At 43.2% G+C, this 20,000-nt stretch overlaps 1 protein-coding gene across 1 annotated transcript in view; it reads right to left on the reverse strand.

Annotated features, from left to right (window-relative positions):
- znf608 (zinc finger protein 608) overlaps positions 1–20,000 on the reverse strand; it is a gene marked incomplete at its 5' end in the record, with an annotated part of 33,445 nt that overhangs the window by 2,729 nt on the left and 10,716 nt on the right. Inside the window, 5 exons of the mRNA XM_084055483.1 lie at positions 175–335; positions 2,108–2,606; positions 3,584–6,146; positions 8,357–8,444; positions 14,060–14,354. Of these exons, the coding sequence (XP_083911609.1) occupies positions 175–335; positions 2,108–2,606; positions 3,584–6,146; positions 8,357–8,444; positions 14,060–14,354 (3,606 nt within the window). The remainder of the gene's footprint in view (positions 1–174; positions 336–2,107; positions 2,607–3,583; positions 6,147–8,356; positions 8,445–14,059; positions 14,355–20,000) is intronic.

A 20,000-nucleotide genomic window follows, 5' to 3' on the forward strand; every position in this document is an offset into this window, starting at 1 on the left:
ACAAAGTATTTCAGTACATACTTGGTAAATGCGGTACTGTGTATATGGAGGACACACAGTATATTGCAAGGGCACAATGACGACACACGTATACACTACAAATTACAAAATTGCAATAACCTAAGAACTCAATGGATTATTTTCTTCAATCAATCAATCCATGTGTATACTCACAGCAGGGGACTTGCCATGGTACTGGTGGGTTTGCTGCTGGAGGAGCTCCATGGCTGTGGAGTCACTGCTCTGTTTACTGGCCACTGCTCCACCTCTGGTGGGCTGGCTCCCCTCACAGTCTTCCCTTCCTGCTGTTTTACCATACAAGGGGTAGTGGAAGCCTGATTTATACACACACACACACACACACACACACACACACACACACACACACACACACACACACACACACACACACACACACACACACACACACACACACACACACACACACACACACACGCGCGCACACACACAAAAGTATACAGGCAGACAGAGGGTCAGACAGACACGTACACACACATATTATGTTCACATAAGGACACAGGTACCCCGCAGACACGCAGAGTGAGTTGATACGCGCAACTACTTTTTATTTATTATTTCCCATAGGGATGCTCCATTAATCATCATATATCTGTGCCGTTCACATACCTACAGTACATGTGTATTTAAGATGTTACTATTTTTATGGCAGAGATTAGACATTATATAAATATTGAAACATACAGTTACAGCTTAACATATCTTATGAGTGTCTCTGACATTATGTAAAATGATCATGTACTGTACTAGAGGGTCGGGGCGCTGCGCGCCCCTCCCCCCTAGCCGCTGCGCGGTGCTTTGTGTTTGTTGGTCTCTATAATATATAAAGCCATAATAGGAGATGTTCCCAATGGAGCTATGCCCAAATATGGAGTGTGTTGTCTGACCTCACTTGGGTCTCGTTGGGCGGTTATATAAAGCCATAATAGGAGATGTTCCCAATGGAGCTATGCCCAAATATGGAGTGTGTTGTCTGACCTCACTTGGGTCTCGTTGGGCGGTGGTCGGCGATGACGCTAAGGAACAACATGGCCGACTGTAATGTTGTGAGTTTGTGTTGGCCGCAATTAATTATGCTGCGAGGGGGCAGATGTGTGCTGAGCAGTATGAAGTGGCCTACAGACTGCGCGTAGTAATTCTGCACGTTGTGGCGTGTCTTGTTAGTGACATTGATATGTTGTTTTTGTGTTTAGTCCCACACAGTGGCAGTTTTTTTGGGGGGGTTTTGGGTTTAGAAATGTATATATAGATAACAAGGCATCCCTATGTAAGGAAAATAACTATTATTATTATAGTATAATTGAGGTGAAGAACTCCACCAAGTCTGTTATGTTCCTATATTGGGACACCTTGGAGTGGATCATCAGCCTTATACGATGGACACCTAACAAAGTTAGTTAGTTTTTTGCAAGAATAGCTACGGACAAACGCACAGACAGACGGACAGACCGACCATCTCATAGACGGCTAGCCTTCCTACAGAGCCACAGTGTAAAAATTGGAACATGTGGATGTGGATCTTGGACTTCATGTGGCCAGCTTGTGTGATGTCAGTCATCTGTGATGTATGACTCCAAATTTGGGCAAGGTTTCAGCTCGATCAAAGCCCCATTGACTTCCATAATCAAAATATTTCTTAAAATATAAAACATAATGTGAAAGTGTCGTGGTACAGTAGTAATAGGGAGACGGGCTCTTAAAGACAGCTAGCCTCCTACAGAACCACACCGTAAAAACACAATCAACACATAGGGTAGGCCACCCAGTATGGCGAAGATATGTGCTCCATGGTGTGCCCTTTTCTTGTTACTAGTCTTGTAAATAAGTAACTGTGGGAACCAGTGGTTCCAGAGCCATGTATCGCACAGGTCAGGAGGCTTTCTCCTGTTCTTAGCGTGAGGCGGCTTGATGTACAAAATACACCTCCTGGTCATAGTACTGATGTCATAGATAACTGTCACTGATCTCATAAACTAGCCACATGAAGTCCTTGATCCGCATGGAAGCCATGCTGTTTTGTTTCCATATGGAATACCTCTGTGTATACATTATAAGTTGAAAGCCTTACCAGGGTAGTTATGGACCAGGGTTGGAGACACCCCTCTGTAGGAGCCTCCGCTGCTCTCGCACATGGCCAGGTAGGGTGGGTAGGAAGGGTGCTGGTACTGGATGTACGGCTGCTGGGGGGTCATGGGAGGAGACACTGCAGCTCGGGCACTCTGCGACTCATCGGAAAGCACTCCCATTGGCTCCTGGTCCTGCTCTTCAAGCTCCTCCAGCCCATCAGGATCCTCTGCGTTGATGATAGTGGGTGAGAGATCCTGGGATCCATGGACCCTGGCCTTCTTAAGATCACCTACACCTCCTCCTCTTTCTCCAGCCCCCACACCTCCTCCTCCACCACCTCCTGCCATGGTCTTGGTCCCAGCAGCCGGCTCCATGGTAGCTCCCCATTCTTTTGCTCTGTCTGCTTCAACCTCGTCCTCCTCCTGACAATGCTGACTCTGAAGATGCTCCATGTATTTGCTGTGAGCGAGGCGGTGACCCCAGGAAGGGCCGTCTGAAGGCTAGATCGATGGGGACAAGTGTTGGTGCAAGAGGCAGTGTTTCCCCTATTATTCTCTACTAACAATGATGGGTGGAGAGGGGGGGGGGGGGGTCGATTCACTGTCCAGCTATGTTTCTGTCCCATTTTAGTTTTTTGTTATAGAGCTAAAACTGTTATATTTGTTTAAAATTGTGTTTTAAATAAGCATGAGCCCTGGCTTCAGAGAATGTAAAGTGCAGCTTTCACGTTTCACAGTTAGTTTTACCGAGGGGGGGGGGGGCTGGGGGGGTGTTCTAGCTGTCATCAGCCCACCGCTGCTGTCTGAATATAGAGGAAACACTGAGTGGTTGTGAAAGAGAGCCGCAGACAGACAGACTGTCTGTCTGTCAAGGGCTCTGGATGTGATGTTGATGAGGGATGATGAAGTTTCAACAGCCAGACATTTTTAATTGGGATAAGAACAAAACCAAGGAAAACAGCAGGACGCCCCCCCTCCCACCCAACTTGCACCTTTTTAAATTTGTACTAGAAAGCAAACATTTTATTTTCTAGCCCACCATGTTTAGACTTAGAAGTTAACCCTGTGTTAAACGACAAACTAAAAAGATCAGTACACAATGTATGAAAAAAACATCTCATATCAAAACCAAACACTTTTGTATTGAAAAGATTATTTTGATCATTTATGTGTTGAATGTTTACATTTACAGCTAAGGTTGGACATGAAACAACCCCCTCCCCACCCCCCATTCTCATTGAATAGTTTAAAACCATTTGCATCCATCAAATGAAAACCAAATGACTTTGTCTTCAATCAAATGATTGAAACAGAACAGCAAAGCACATCTAAAGCACCACATGAACCACATTGTCATTAGGATTAGCACCAAATGGCTTTGCTGTACACAACACATCATCATCTTGTTATTATTTCCACAAGTCAGTTTAACACACCAATACAGTGGCAGCAGGCTAGAGACAGAGGGAGAAACTTACATTGGAAAAGGAAACATTTGAGTCCAGATCTGTCTGACTGTTTGGGTTGTGGACTGAAGAAGAAGAGGAGGAAGAAGAAGAAGAGGAGGAAGAGGAGGATGACTTGACATCATCGCAGTCTTTCACCAAGCCCTGGTGTTGGTCCACTAAGATGCCACCATGTGCTGTCTTGGCCCCATGCTGCTGGGAGCCCAGGTTCTGTCCCCTCTCTCCTCTCTCACCCATCTCCACGTAGGACAGGACGGGTTTGGCGCAGCACCCTTTCACACCATCCCCTCCTTTACCCAACATAGATCCACTGGCCAATGCCCCTACCATATGTTTAATTTCTTCTGAATCTCTACTGCTCAGTCCTTGGCCCCTCTCTCCTCTTTGCTTGGTCCCTGGCGGCTGGTCGCAGCACTTGGAGCCCAGCAGCAGTTTCTGGTCCATGTACAGTCCTCTGGAGTACTGGCCATAATAGAGGGATTGGGCGAGTGCCGTCTGCGTCTGACTCATTGCCAGCTGTAACTGGGACTGAGGAGGTCCCTCTGCTTTCTTTGAGTCAGAGAACTCGTGGGTGGAATTTTTGTCTTCCTCCTTGACCTCCTCCTTCCTGTCTTTGCCCTTGCCGTCATGGGAGGAGCTCTTGTGAAAGGCGGGAGCGTTGCTGCTCTGCCTGTCAGACTGTAAGTAGCCCTGTATGTAATAGGGCTCATAGCCATGGTGGTAGTACGGAGACTGGGGGTCTTTTGACGATGGTGCAGACACAGAGGGAGGAGTCTTACTAGCGCTGCCGTGGTTACTGTTTGAAGTCACTTCCGAGGCAGCAGCAGCAGCAATAGAGCCACACTTGGACCTAGAGACTTCCGAGCGGCATTCTGAAGATCCACCATCATCACCGGCGTCCGAGATGTCGGAGTATGCAGGGCTGTTGTTCTTGCTGCTCCCATCCGCTGTTGTCAGGCAACCAGCAGCATCGAGCCGCGAGGACCCGCCGATAGACGGACTTGGTGCATTATCGGTGAAGGTGTACACCTTGTCAGCCTCTGCGCGGATGCTAGCCATTCTGCTCTCCTGGCTCTCCGTCAGTCCATTCATAACTTCCTGTTTGCTGAGGTGCTCTTTCAGGAGACTTCCAGAAGCCTCCTTGGTGCCCATTTTAGATCCACCGTTGTCCTCTATTTTGATTCCACTGCTTTCTCCATTGGGGGTCCTGATGGGTGTGTCTTTGCCATGTTTGTCCTTCAGCCTCCTCTTCTCTTTCTTCCTGGTCTCTTTGCTGCAGGTGACCAAAGTGGCTTTGACCAAGCTTGGTTCCACCACAATGCTCAACTTTGGCTTGATAGCCTTCAAGGGCATGGTTTTACTAGTGAGACCCACAGCAGCCATGGGTGAAGGTTGCTGCTGCTGTGGGGTGGTATCTGCTGTACTTGTGGGGTAAGTGGTATTAGGGATAGCGATCAGCTTAGGGGGAGCAGGTGCTGGAGCGATAGGACGGTTGGTCCGTGACTTGGACAACTTCTCCACCTTGCCGTTGGCCTTCTTACTCTTACTGTCGCAACCTCCCTTCTTGTCAATCAAACCTTCGGCCTCCAGCTTGGGCATTTCTACTGTGGAGTTACGGTCTGCCACCATGCAGTTCTCCAGAACCACAGTCATGTTGGAGATGATGGGCAGGTTGCTCAGGTCATCCATCAGACCGTCTTTCAGCAGGGAAGTCCTCCTAGTCTTGGAGTTTGCAGATGGACTGTGGTCAGTGCTGAGGAGCAGGCGCCTGTTTTTAGGAGACCCCACTGGGGTCACCTTGTATAACGGAGCGGGCTTCTTGGAGGAAGTGCTACTGTTAGTGTTAGTGCTGCTGTTTGTTTCAGGGAGGTTGTAAGTCACATGGCCGACTGTCTCTTCACAGTCGGACAGCCGCTCCTCACTCTCTCCATCCTTGAGCACCTCCTGAAGCTCAGGTTTCCTCTGCTCTTCTGCCTCCAGGTGTGCATGCGTCTGGTGGTAGCGCAGTCCGTTTATGTGCTTGTAGCGCTTGGTGCAGTTGGGGTGGGGGCAGTCAATGAGGATGGGGGGAGGAGGTGGTGAAGAGGCGCACCCTCCCCCTGGGTCCATGAATGAGGGGTCGGACTTGCCCTGCGGTGTGGTGGGAGCGCTGCGGGACTTGGCACGGATCCTCTTCCCATTCCCGTTTTTGATGTCGTCTGAGGAAGAGGAGACAAGGCTGAGGTCCAGTTCAGCCGGAGGTTTGTTCTTACGCTTTCCAGAGGAGGAGGAGGAAGAGGAGATGGAGGAGGTACTGTTGTTGGTCGGTTTCACCTCCTCCAGCGGGAAGAAAGAGGCAGGCGTTCGGCCATTGCTGTTGATGAGGTTCAGGCTGCCTCTCCGCCCCTTGTTGTGGATCTGTCCGGATGTGGTTCCAGCCACACCTCCTCCACGGCTCCTGTGCTGTGATAGGCCCCTGACCTTGGGGGCGGGGGCAGTCTCAACACAGGGTCGTTCAGCAATGGCCAACCGCATCCGTTTTCCCCGGCCACGGCCCCCTGGTGTCTCTGGGTCACTGGAGGGGGACTCACAAAACCTGGTGAGGAGAAAAACATTCAATTACAAAAACAATATTTATTCTCAACCTGAAGCTACTCTAGAGAGGAAAAAATAGCAACGTGAGGACGGTGATGAGATGACATGACTTGAGGTGACACGATATTATTAGTGTCTTAATCATATGAATATAATAGTACATTTCTCTGGTTTCTAAGCAATTAAATGTCACATTGAGTGACATCAGACTACACATGACAAGTACTGTAGGCAAGATCTGCAGATTGCAAACAGCTTTTTAACATGGTTGACATTCACTACAACTGACATATCTCACAATTGCACTCCCCATTAGCTTGTGGTTCCTCTGCCCTGATTATTCTGATCTTTTATACTTGTGCTTTATGCTGGGGCTCCTTTTCCAGAGGCTTGTGTTTATATATGAGCGATTATTATATTCATGTTATCATCATTTTATCTAAATCCAAAAGCAAAATATAAGGAAAAAATGTGCAACATTTTGCTTTTATCAATTGCTCTGGACTGAAGCCCACTACGACCAAAGGGAGAAAAGGCTATTTTGTTCCTGGTTTCTGAGATTAAGCTGTAATTACCATGACAACAATAATTTGCATACAGGAGAATTAATTGAGTGGTTTCAGTGTGGAGAGCAGTGACTGTTACATTTTCCACTTGGCAATTATAAAAGCAACTACCCATTTGTAATCCATTAGGGGAATGGAGATGGTTTTGTTCATATTCAACACAGACTGGCAGCTGAAAGCAGAAACAATATTACTATTAAATCTTAGCATTCACTTATACATATGTATTTTTAGTAGTGTGCCGCCTTATGTGCAAATCAAGAAAATAATAGATAGTGATACATTCACTGGTTAAAAAGTAAGCACAAAATGTATTATTTATATTGAAAACAAATAAGCATGTGTTGAAAATGGTCATTTAATTTAATATTTACTTAGCCAGTCTTGGATTTAATTAATTATTTTTGTAATAAAAGGGAACAGGGTAAATCTTCCCTTAATTTTCCTTTGTTATAAGGGGAGACCCCCCTCTTCCCAGCATTATTAGGCTGGTATGTTTGCTAGTAATGACTGTCTCTATTACCAATAAGTAAAGGGAAGAATACATTTATGTATGTGTATTTAAATAGCTACATAAAAAAGAATGCATGTAGGCCTAACTACTAATATGCAGGAAGCTCATTTGGCATTAATTCAGCATCAATCAAAAAATATGTATCATATAAATGCAGATACGGTAATTAGTGGCACTCATTTTGAGTCCTGTTTAATCTTTTTCCATTGGTTGAAAGGCATCTGGGCTAGCCAAGTGTTTGTTCAATAACTCCCCGTCTCTCTACGGCTATAATAAACAGAAAATACATTTTCAAGTGGGTTGTCTATTTCATCTAATAATATTAACAGTATGGGCTGTAGCAATAGCTGTAATAATAGTAATAACAGTTGTAAGTTTGTAGATTTGCTATTTTCACTACTTTCTTTTTCAAATTTATGGAATTTCTTTGATTTTGTTTATTGTCTCCGCCAGGCCGAAGGTGTGGCCGAGACTATGTTTTCGTCCCTGTCCGTCGGTCCATCCATGTGTTCGTCCGTCTTCCAAAGTTTGTAGGGGTGGCTGTTTTGCGCACGATTTCTGGGAAACTTTGCACACACATTCCCACTAAGCCAAGGAAGAACCTCCATCCCAAATTATTAAAATATCCTCATGGTGGCGCTACAACAGTCCACTTCACGTTTTGGCCTATAAATCCTATAAAATGTAGGTCTTACAATCTGTTTCTCGTGGATTCCTTGGATCATGGCGCAATTTATAGGCCCTGTTTGTGCCAGATTATATTTTCTGCATACGTTTATTTTTCAGATCCCATTCCAACTTCCAAGTGGCTATGACCAAAGTTTGCGGACCCTGGGTAGGCAACCCGGCCTGGCGGAGACCTGTGCTCTGAGGAGCACACTTTTCTAGTTTATTTATGCAATTATTTTGAAAAATTTTAGAATTATTTATTTTTAATTTTGAAAAGCTTTTGAAATAATCATTAATAATCAAATGTAGGAAACAAAAAATAAAGGAATAAAGGATTTGATTCTAGCAGAATCATGCATGCATGATGCATGATGCATGCATGATTCTGCTGGCACATGCATGTGCCAGCAGAGACACATGCATTGTCATTCATAAAATAATAAAGCAATAATACACTGTTACCTTGGAGGAGCCCAGTCATGTTTGGTACAGTCCAGCAAAGTTCCCACATAGGTCCTCTTTCTCCACGTCACATTCACCACCAGAACACCTGCCAGTCACACAGAACAGGAGCAGACACATTACACCATGCACCATGTTGACTTTTGGTACTGTATAAGAAAGGTACCGAAAATAGAATAGTTGGAAGACAACAAGGAAAGCTTCAAACTTTGGATTCTTAAAGAGACAATTAATATTTTCATACTTCTAGTTATACTAGACACATTAGTTGAGTGTCATAGTAAACCCATTGGCGGGGTATACTACAGCCAATAGGAAACCTCAAGGTAGGGCAACACATAATAATGTAAAATATATATTTTTATGTGGAATTTGCTTTTTTCATATACTGTATATATAGAAGAAAAGTATTGAGAAGAACAGGGTTTTCATACAGCACAATAATACCTTGCTTAGGATACTGTCTGTCTCTCTGGAAAATAGTGAGATAGTAATTACTGTAACATTGTTGATCAACATTGTGATTTCATTTTAATTGTGCAGCCCTACCTGGTGGTTTTGGAGGGATACATTAGAATAGATTTACACTGTTCCATTCATCATTTATTTCTCATGGGATATAAGTGTTAACCTTGAAGCTTCATTCCGTGGAACAGGATAGAAGAAGCCTCAGCTAGGTTGAAAGGATGTCTAGTGATTTATATAGTTACTGTCCGTGCACTCACACACAGTCAAATCCTCAAATGAAACCAATGTGGTTAGATCTTTACATTATCCAGTGTGTACCCTATTCTATCTTTGTCATATTATGATAGTGTTGCATGGTGAAAATATCCAATCTACAAGCTGACAACGTGTTGCATCGCGACGAGTGGTGAGCTTATAGATCTGTTTTGAAAAATGTTCCCTATAATACTCTTTACAGTGCATTTGTGCTCACACATTCACACATGTGTGCACCCAGCCACGCACACACACATACACACACACCCACACAGTGAGGGAAGGATTCAGGAGACAGACAAGGCGAGAGACAGACTGACATTTGAAAACCATTAACCTTCTCTTTGTGATGTGCCAGTGGCAGTAGAGGGAATCACATTTTAAACAGATTGGAAGCTTAAAATGAGGTTTGACTGCAGCACAGTTCTATCTCGTCAGTTAGCTTGACAATCAATCACTGCACATCAAAAGCTGGCGTTAACATTTGTGTCTTACCTGGATTGTACATTTAGCTGGGTTACATTTGCACATGGGTACAGTACTAGGTTATGTGTTTCAGATGCCAGTGATCATCTAAGATGCATGTATACAGCTTTAAGGGGATTATATTCGATATGGTTAACCATGGATATTTCATTCCATTGTCCACTCTCCCAAATCATCATATTTGTATGTGGTGAACTGGTGATAGGAAGATATATTATTAAACAGCATTCATGTAGATTACTTCTTTAAAGGCAGAATTAAACGGCATAAAACCTATGACCAGTTAACTATATGCACAGGCAGGCAGACAAATAGCCAGGCAGGCAGGCGGACAGACAGACAGAGCAGAAAGAAAAGAAAAGAAGAAATATTACAAAGGCAAAATTTTGTAATAGATCTTGTAACCACACTTTGATGATAAAATCCTCGTAGATGAGCTGTTCTCTGTGACAAGGGAGCATTGAAAACCAAACAACAGCTGACGGGCTCCTGACACACATTATAATGAAAATATTATTAGCATGGAGCACTTGTCTGGTCTTGACAGAAAACAGAAAAATGAACAAAACAGTCAGACAGGCTAACAGACAAAGGAAGAGAGACACTGAATGACAGACCCATGAGACAGTGTGAAAAATTAACACATTTAAACAGACAGACAGACAGACAGACAGACAGACAGAGTGACTGACTGACTGGTTGATTGATTGATTGATTGATTGATTGATTGATTGATTGATCGATTGATTGATCGATCGATCGATCGACTGACTGACTGACTGACTGATTTTATTGACAAAAATGCATATACATGAACATATATTTGTATCTCAAAAGGATAAAACACAAAAAAGCTTGAGGGCCATTGTGGTCATTTGAGTGCAAAATGTGTTGGGGGGACAGAGAGACATACAGGGACACACAGAAAGAGAGGCTCTGTGAGCTTCTGAGCAGCACAAATTGTCATTTAATTCAGGCTCATCAAGCCCCGAAGCTCTTCAATTAGCATTCCACTTAATCAATATTCATACAGTGTCAGTGGCGTATCCCTCCGCCACCAGAGGATGGAGGCTCACATATCACCCAATGTCGTCTGAAGAATAGTCCCTGAGTGGCAAGGCCGATCACTCAAGATGAAAGGGACTTTTTTTTAAAAAGAACGCTTTGCTCTTTTTCATTTTTTTGTATTGCTTTTATTTTTCTCTGAGCCTAGCTTCCTCACATTCTCTCATTTTTCATTCCCTTCACTCTCTCAGAGTCTATCTCACTCCCCCAAGACACACTTGCATCTTTCCTTCCAAAGACAGACAAAATACCCACTCCCCGTAATCTCCCCACTGCTCCATCTCTCATTCTCACTCTCTTCCTCTATATCTCTCCATCTCTCATTCTGTCCGCTCTAATCAGAACTAGAGTATGAATTGTATGTATTATTATTATGCACTGTCCATTTTCCTTTTTCTGCAGCCCCATCTTTTCCCTCCATCCCTCTCCCTCCATCCCCTCTTCCTTCTTTCCTCTGCATCTCTCTGATCCATGTGGGAATCTGAGCTGTGTTCTATCTATTCTACACAGTAAGATTAGATTTATCTGACAGTTAAATTAACCTTTTAAATCCTTATATACTTCATTGACGGGAGTGCCCGGGGGTCTGGGCCCCCCTAGTTTTTGGCTCTATCTTTGCCGGAAATAGACAATCTATACAAGCTCATAACATATTTGTGTAGATCTGCTATTTTTGCGTTGCAAAAAATAGCAGACAATCTACAGATCTACAAGCGCATATTGTGTGCTTGTAGCTATTTTCAAATAGCCGAAGTCTATATAGGGCTGAAGTGGTTAATGTATGTTTTGTAATAATATTTAAAATCTACAAAGTAACTAGTAACTAAAGTTGTCCAATCATTTTAGTGGAGTAAAAGTACTATATTTGGCTCTGAGATGTAATGGAGTAGAAGTAAAAGTATTGAAAATTGGAAATACTCCAGTAAAGTATAAAGAAAAAAGTACAGTACTTGAGTACATGTACTTAATTACTTTCCACCACTGCACGGTGAGTCGTGCAGTAGTATGCCCAGTCCTGTGTGTGTGTGTGTGTGTGTGTGTGTGTGTGTGTGTGTGTGTGTGTGTGTGTGTGTGTGTGTGTGTGTGTGTGTGTGTGTGTGTGTGTGTGTGTGTGTGTGTGTGTGTGTGTGTGTGTGTGTGCGTGCGTGCGTGCGTGCGTGCGTGCGTGCGTGCGTGCGTGTAACAGTGTTGTTGTTTTTTCTCTTGTATATTTATATGCTGTGCAGCACTTTGGTCAACCCTGGTTGTTTTTAAATGTGCTCTAGAAATAAAATTGACTTGACTTCACTGTGTGTGTGTGTGTGTGTGTGTGTGTGTGTGTGTGTGTGTGTTTGTGCCATGGGTGAAGAGAAGCGCTCCATGTTAATTACCACTGGGCCTGGACTACAACTCAACACTTCACTCCAGACGCCCTGTGGTTGGCAGAGCACCGCAGCTCTGCTGCAGACAGACAAGTTATTTATTAGTGACATATTACACCCAGGGGCACCGTAAGGGTGGGGTGGGGGGGCGACTCTGAATGATTCAAAAGGCCAACACCTAGACAGGGGCCCCGGAACACGGCAGAGATACCATGCTAAAATACCTGGCATCGGTGAAGCTTGCCGATGGCAATAACTCGTTTTTTGTTCTTGAAGACAACTTCATCCATTTGATTTTAAAGGTGCGCTGGGTAGCATTCTGCCGCTTGTCGCCAGTAAAATCAACTTGCAAAGTGTGCAAAGTGACATTCTTCAAATAACTGGAAGGGACGGCTGCATGTTTTTAAGTAAGATCTATCCCAGAATGTAACAGAGAGGACCTCTGTTACAAAGTGGCACATATATGATAACCCAGAGTTTACTTAATTGCACAGCATATTGGCACTTTAGTAATTTGCACAGCGTATTTTGCACAGTCATTATTTTATTGTTGAATACATTTGATTGTTTCCTGTTTGACTGAGATGGCCACTCAGCCAACGAGTTCCACCTGGGGAGACAAAAGTGTGACAATCATGATGGGCAGGTGTAATAAGTGCAATAGAGACTAGATGCAATATGGTTGAGGTGCAATGTAAGTTTTATTGTTGAGGTCTGATTGAATGCCTAACAATTGCCTGTGTGTGTCAGCATGATTGGGCTGGACCATATTAGGATAGCTGGGGGGGTTATGATGTGCTGGTGTGAATGAAATGATGTTGTAGTGAGAAGAAGGAAGTATTGAATAACCTGTGTAGTTAATGAGACTTGTAATACTTGTGTTTTAAGGCTATTTATATTCATGTATTAACTGTATGTTTAGTTAGGTATTTATATGTTTTAGAAACACTCCTGTGAATGGTGCAGTAAAGTGGTATAGTCCAGATTCATTAGCTCCAGCTGGCTATAAAAGGCTGCTGCCATTCCAACTAGAGAAGAGCTGAGGGTGAGAAGCTAGACCCCACCATGCCAAGGTGTTTCTCCTAAATGTCCTGTGTCATGTTTTGTGAATAAATATACCTTCGGGTTAAACCCTACTACGAGTGCCTCTGTACTGTTCCAGCCGCTAACACGGTCCTTTTCACAGAAAACCAAGAGGGACGTGGTGGCTGTGAAGCCATAACCATGCCACACTAAACCATAACCAATAAGCCATAACCATGCCTCAGTAAAAAAGTAATATCCTGACTCCAATTGGTACAGAATTCTGCTGCTAGACTGTTAACTAATACTAAGAAACATGACCATATCACATCTCATCTTGGCTGCTCTTCACTGGATCTCCTGTGAACTTCAGAAGCAATTTTAAGATTTTACGGATCACTTTTAAAGCCCTGCATGGACAGTTCGGAAATGCTGGTCACTTATAAGCCTTAGATTCTCTAGTCTAAAGCCCTCCTGGTTGTTCCTAAAACTCATTACCCAGGGCGATCAGGCTTTTGCAGTCTGGGCACCTACTAAAATGCCCTACCCAAGGAGCTATGGCTATAGCAACATCAGTGCCTTCTTTTAAATCGCTTCTAAAAAACTGTCAAGATTTTTAACTTTGTTCCGTAAAGCACTTTGTAACTTTGTTTGTGAAAGCGCTATCCAAATAAATTCATCATTATCTGTAGACCTCCCCTTACCCCACCCACCTCCACTGTTGCTCACGCCTAGAATTACTCCATCATTCAAAAACCTGGAATCTGATCTCTACAAAAATAATAAATACTATTATTATTATATTATATTCTGCCAGAGTGAGTCACCCTTTGAGAGCTCCCTTCAGGTCACAGGTTCAGCCATACATGGGCTAAATGAACATAAGTGCACATTTATCCTGCATAACAGCTCCACTGTAAAGCGCCACTCTGCATTGTACATGAATATTTTGTATTGATGGCTTGCTGCAACCAAATTTTCCTATGTGGGAGTCAGACAAATAAAAGCTGTGAACTCGAAACGTGAACTCATCGTCTCTCCTCACCTTCCTCAGTCTCGTGCCACACGATGCCCTCCAGGTTAACACTCGTGCCCGGCTGGCATGGCCCCAGGCAGGCCCCGTCTCCATCCAGACCCACCGAACCTCCACCTCCACCTCCACCTCCACCCACTCCATCCTGGGTGTTAGTGCCGATGGAGCGCGTCCTGACCACCAGCTGCTTGGGGCTGGACAGGGGCAGGGCCGGAGGGGAGAAGGAAGGGCTTGAAGGCAGGGACACCCCTAGAGGCCCAGGGTGGCCAGCGGCCGGTGGAGCTGGCACTGTGAACATGGGCTCTACCTGCAAACACAGGAAAGGAGAGGAAAAAAAGATGAAGGACTGGTCAGAGGAAAGAGGAAAATAAAATATGCTAATGTTGTGATGATGATGTGAGCAGATAATATAATGTATATAGTGCAGGAAACAATAGTGTACTGTATGTCATCTGTTTATATCTTCTGTATTTCTTCTCTGTGTTTCTTTTCGCGTCAGTGGTTGTATCTACGAGTTGTGTTGTTTCGTGTCATCGGGTTTTCGCCCAATGACATGTAAATTTAATGTGAAATGCATACATTACTGCATTTCACTGGAGAAATACCCACAAGATAGGGTATTCTTCCCGCACTAGTGTGTGTATGTGTGTGCGTGCGTGCGTGCGTGCGTGCGTGCGTGCGTGCGTGCGTGCGTGTCTGATCTCTAAGCAATGTGTCCCTTTAAGAATGCAACCTGTCAAGCTGTCAGGGCCTGAGGCCTTATTTGGTTTGAGTCTTGTAAGGCTGGCAGCAAGCTGCCTCTCAGTGAGTACAAAAAGAACATTACAGATTGATAGCACTACATAGGGTCGTTACTAAACAGAGAACCGCTGTTTTGGCTTCCAAAATCCACAAGTGATCTTAACTGTTGTTGTTACCATGGTAACTCGTAATTAAATACACAGTGAGTGGCAGGTCTTAAAAGTGCTGCCCTCACCCTCATGGCTTATTATGGTCCCAATTACTCCAGCTCTGGAAATTAATTCTGTTGAGAGAGAGTACAGGACCAAACGGCTGTGAATGAACTGTCTCGATGAGACTCACTGCACAATCTTCCCTGAATGATTTCTAATCTCAGAATTAAAACAAAACAATAATGCTACATGATGCCAATTCTGCAGATACAGGAGGTAACAGATTCCCTTTCTGAGTCCAAAAGGAACCTGGGTGTTCTGTTTGGATACCAGGCTGAAGGAGCTGACATTGATTTGCATTACAATGAAGATTAATCAGTTTGTCTTTAAACAGATTTTTTTGAAGGTGATATCGCCATCCAAAGGCTGACCACAGTAACTACATTATAAAGTCTATTACCTAATATGGGTGAAAAATGCAAATATCTGCATTAGCATTGTTATGTTAGCCTCATGTAAAAATCATGAGCATACCAGAATGTCATTTTTCACTGTTGAAGCTTGTATTCTCTTAATGGTTTAGCTGCAATAATCTAAAAGATGGACTTGCTACTGTTTTTGTTGTCTTCGCCAGGACGATGGCGTAGCCGAGACTATGTTTTGAACCCTGTCGGTCCGTCCGTGTGTCCGTGTGTCCGTCCTTCCATCTGTGAGCAGCGTTGGCCACCGTTGGCCCGATCAACTCGAAACTGTGCACGCACACTCCCTGGGTGCCAGAGCAGAACCTCTTCTCATTGGCCTGTTATAGCGCCACCAGGAGGCCATTTTATGCACAATTATTGTTTTATATAATTCCTACAGATTTTGTCCAAACACCACAAAAATCGGCACACAGTATCTCTATAGTCATGTGATCAAGACGGATCTGTCCGACTTTTCATATATATCCTGATTGGCTAAGATTGGCTTCCAAAGTTCCAGAGTGGTCCGTTTTGAACAAAATGCCTCAAATCATGAACGCAGCGATTCCACTCACCTCTATAATGACAGAATTCCAAACATTGCTGGCCGACAATAACCTACCTGGCCTAGCGGAGACCTGTGCTCAAAGGAGCATTTTTTCTAGTTTATTTATGAAAACCGGTTGACAGGCCATGACGCAAGACATTATTATTATTATGGACGGTGTTCCAAACAGAAAGGTCATGGTGTCACTCAAATGGTTAGGGTTCATCTTCAAGGGAGCACGAATGTGCTCATCAAGTTTCATGGCAATTCACCCTTTTCTATTTCTCTTCCCCAAGCATTGTTGAGATATCTGGTGTGCAATGGACATTTTGGCCCACGGATGACCTTAGAGGCAAAGCCATCGGGTCACCAAAATCAGTGTGGTTAATCCTCCAGGGAGAATGAATGTACCCAGCAAAATTCATGACAAAGCTACCTTTTAGATTTTGAAATATCTTGTGAGCGCTGGAGGAAAGGTCATGAGCAGGGTCCATCCTCATGGGAGCATTAAGATTCACAGAACATAAATGGCAGTCCACCCAATAGTTTCCAAGATATGTTGTTTGGGACCAAAGTGGTGGACGGATGGAGAGATGGACAGGCTGATGGACAGGCCGACAAACAATGTCACCATAAATTGTTCATGAATTGTTTTAAACTAACTGTATATTTTGATATTTGATATTTTGTAGAATTACATTTGATTGTGAGAGGTGGTGCCATGGTTTTGCACTTTTTCTGTTTTTCATGTGTCTATGAGGTTGATAGAACTTCATTAAGCCCCCTGGTTGTGTTTTTATGGTGTTTTATGTCTTCTCTGACTATTTTGAGTTTATACCTGGAGGCTGAAACCTTGAGGGTCAAACGTGCCAATAGAGAAACAGCGCTTTAGTGACATAGTAAAAACATACCCTCCCCTTCATTATCATAACACAACAGGTGTGGGCATGAGGAGGAGGAGGGACTAGGACAGGTGGGTGGTGCTAAGGTGGTGGAGGAGGTGCTAAGGTGAGAACCAGGTATACTTAATGAACTGGAGGCGTGTCCACATAAAAACATAATTCTAACAATTTCTGTACACTTTTTTGAAAAAAATCTTCCTCCTCGTATAACCATAATACCCGATGGGGGGGAATCACAGAAAATCACGGCACCCCGTCTTTAATGGACCACAATCAATCAATCAATCAATCAAACAATCAATCAGTCAATCAATTAATCAATCAATATAGCCCTGCCACCAGCTGAAGATGCTCATAAACAAAGGTAAAGCCATTCCAATTGGCAAGGAGGAGTTGCCTTTGATGGAGTTCTGCTTTGCTGTAACTGTCGTTCGTGGTTGACTGTTTCAAGAAGTAAGGGGGCAGATGATGTGAGTGATAATGAGAGGGGTATGAAAGTGCAGCATTGTGGTATGATACACATGCAGTAGAATATGGTTTCAGCTGATGATTATTTGCTTAGCAATTATTCTATCGATTACTTTTCCAATGAATCAAGTAATCAATCAATTTATAATTACAAGAATATAAATATACATCGAAACGATACAAAAATAATTATATGAAGTAGATCTGCGGTCCGAGGAGCTCACTCACAGGTAAATCCACGGCCAGTAATAGGAATATGTCAGTGTCCTGTGAATCTGGTAACATTATTCTGTGGAATTTAGTGCCAGTCTTTAGTGGAATGAAACCTATTTAGTTTTGCACCTGTTTGGCACCTGTGTCCTTGTAAGCGTGATATGAATACTTCATCGGATGACGGGAGGTACAGTTATGAAGTGAAAGTGACTCCTGTGCCTTCAAGTCTCTGCACCTACAGTGGGGCTGCTCACAGCGGCAAAGTAGCATTGAATGGACTGTGCTGTATCTATACATCCAAATACTAGGGCTGTCACGATTATGAAATTTTACCTGACGATTAATTGTCACTCAAATAATTGCGATTAACGATTGAATTGTGTTTTCAACACTGGAATATATGATTAAAGATTACATTTCTGTTTGGCTTTTAGGAGTTGAAGTTGCACAAGGCAGATACTGTATATACTGTATATAAATATACAAAGAAATTACTGACATAGTTAATCATTTTAAAAATAAACTGTGGAAATAATAATCTACAAGCTCACAACGCGTCGCAGCGCTTGTAGATGCTATTTCATTTTTTTAAATGTTTGAAAATATATGAACACTTTTCATCATGGAAACGATTATGACAATTATGCAAAATAATTGTGAGTATCTCAAATAATTGCGATTATGTAATAAATGTGACAGGCCTACAAAATACACTGTAAAATCCTCAGTGTATTCTGAACAAAGTCACAACCTCAGCTATGAAGTGTAAATGAATTAGCAGCAACCCATTCCCCTGTGGTGTCTAACCTTCCTGCTCCGATCCTCCCTCACACAGAGGTTTCCCAATTAAAATAACATTGCAACACGGAACAACTAATGCACACAACACCAAAATAATACTGTACTCCAAATGCAAAATCATAGTGTAAGAATAACAACAACAAAACGATGATTATCGTCTGCTTTCTGTTGTTCAACTAACTCACACCCTCCTACGTAGACACTCTCAAAAACATCCAAGCAATATACGACAGAACACAAAATGGGTGGCCGTTCATGTCCCTTGACTGTCTGAGGCAATCTAGGCAGGAAAAGGGAACGCTGTCCCATCCCACAACAATATATTAAGATGCAAGCCACTAACTACACTGATAGCTCCAGTGGAGCTGCCAAGTGGCCGACAGTACAAGACAGTAGAACACTGAGCAGACCCGGGTACTTTATAGTCTTGCCTAGCCAAATGATTAGAGATATCCACATTCTCATTCAATGTAGGGGCCAGAACCGCTAACACTCCTTCACTTAGTGCTTTGAAAAAACAATCCTGATACTGTCCCAATAGGGACCGCCCTAAAGTCTTTGTATTGGTTCTGTAGTGCAGTTTGTTTTAAAATGTCTGAATAGTTTCCAGACTTTCCACCCAGTTCTAGTCCCTACAGCGAATTTAGACACATGTCCCCAGATGTTTCAGTTGGCAGAGATCTCTGATCGCCTGGGTACGCAAGACTATCCTATAGTATAGGTGAATGCTCAGTTCAGTAACTGAATGAACGTAGTTGTTGTTTTTTTCCTCAAAAAGAGAATTCAGGCTTGGTGAAAACCTTTCCCGGAAACATAAAGCTTACATAATAAGTAAAACATTGTTTATTTCCTCTATATATGGCCACCACAGACAGACAGACAGACAGACAGACAGACAGACAGACAGACAGACAGACAGACAGACAGACAGACAGACAGACACACACACACACACACACACACACACACACACACACACACACACACACACAAAATATGAATTGTCCTTTGTGTGTTCCACAGACTTGTGTCTTTTACCTCACTCAATCACTTACCGAACTAAATTCAGACCCAGTACATGAGACACATTCATAATGCACGATAACAATAAAAAGTTATGTAGGGTCTCCTGTGCTTTATGCTGAATCTTTCTACCTGCTTATAATATTTTAATCACACACCATCTCACAAAGTCTCACAGAGGCACAAGACGGCGACGTAAACAATATTCAATGTAAAATGAGAAAGAAAAAGATGTGTGGTCCCGGGTGATTTCATAACACATTTTGCTGTTTGACATTCTCCCTCTCAGAATAATTTACCATGGCTGCACCAAGCACAACAATATAAACAATCACAATATTGTAATAATGCCTGGGAGAGGGTTTTCTTTGCCGTGATTACAGGTATGGCAGTGATGCAGTAAATACTAATGCATTATACAAGGCTCTGAATCTACTTCAATAGTGGTGCTGAATGGTGCTTAACTGAATGGATTCCACTGAATAGTCATACTGTAGCACTGTAGCCTGGCATGGCCAGACTAATATCACTGCGTACTGTGCGTACATAATAATTAGTCTGGAATCTCTGTGTGGAACCTACATTTCCATTGAGCAGATTTTTAAAAAATGGTAATAAACCCGCCCCATATTTGTATACTGGGCC

Source organism: Gymnoscopelus microlampas, assembly GCF_963454915.1.
Source record: "Gymnoscopelus microlampas genome assembly, chromosome: 4".
NCBI classification, from domain to species: domain Eukaryota; kingdom Metazoa; phylum Chordata; class Actinopteri; order Myctophiformes; family Myctophidae; genus Gymnoscopelus; species Gymnoscopelus microlampas.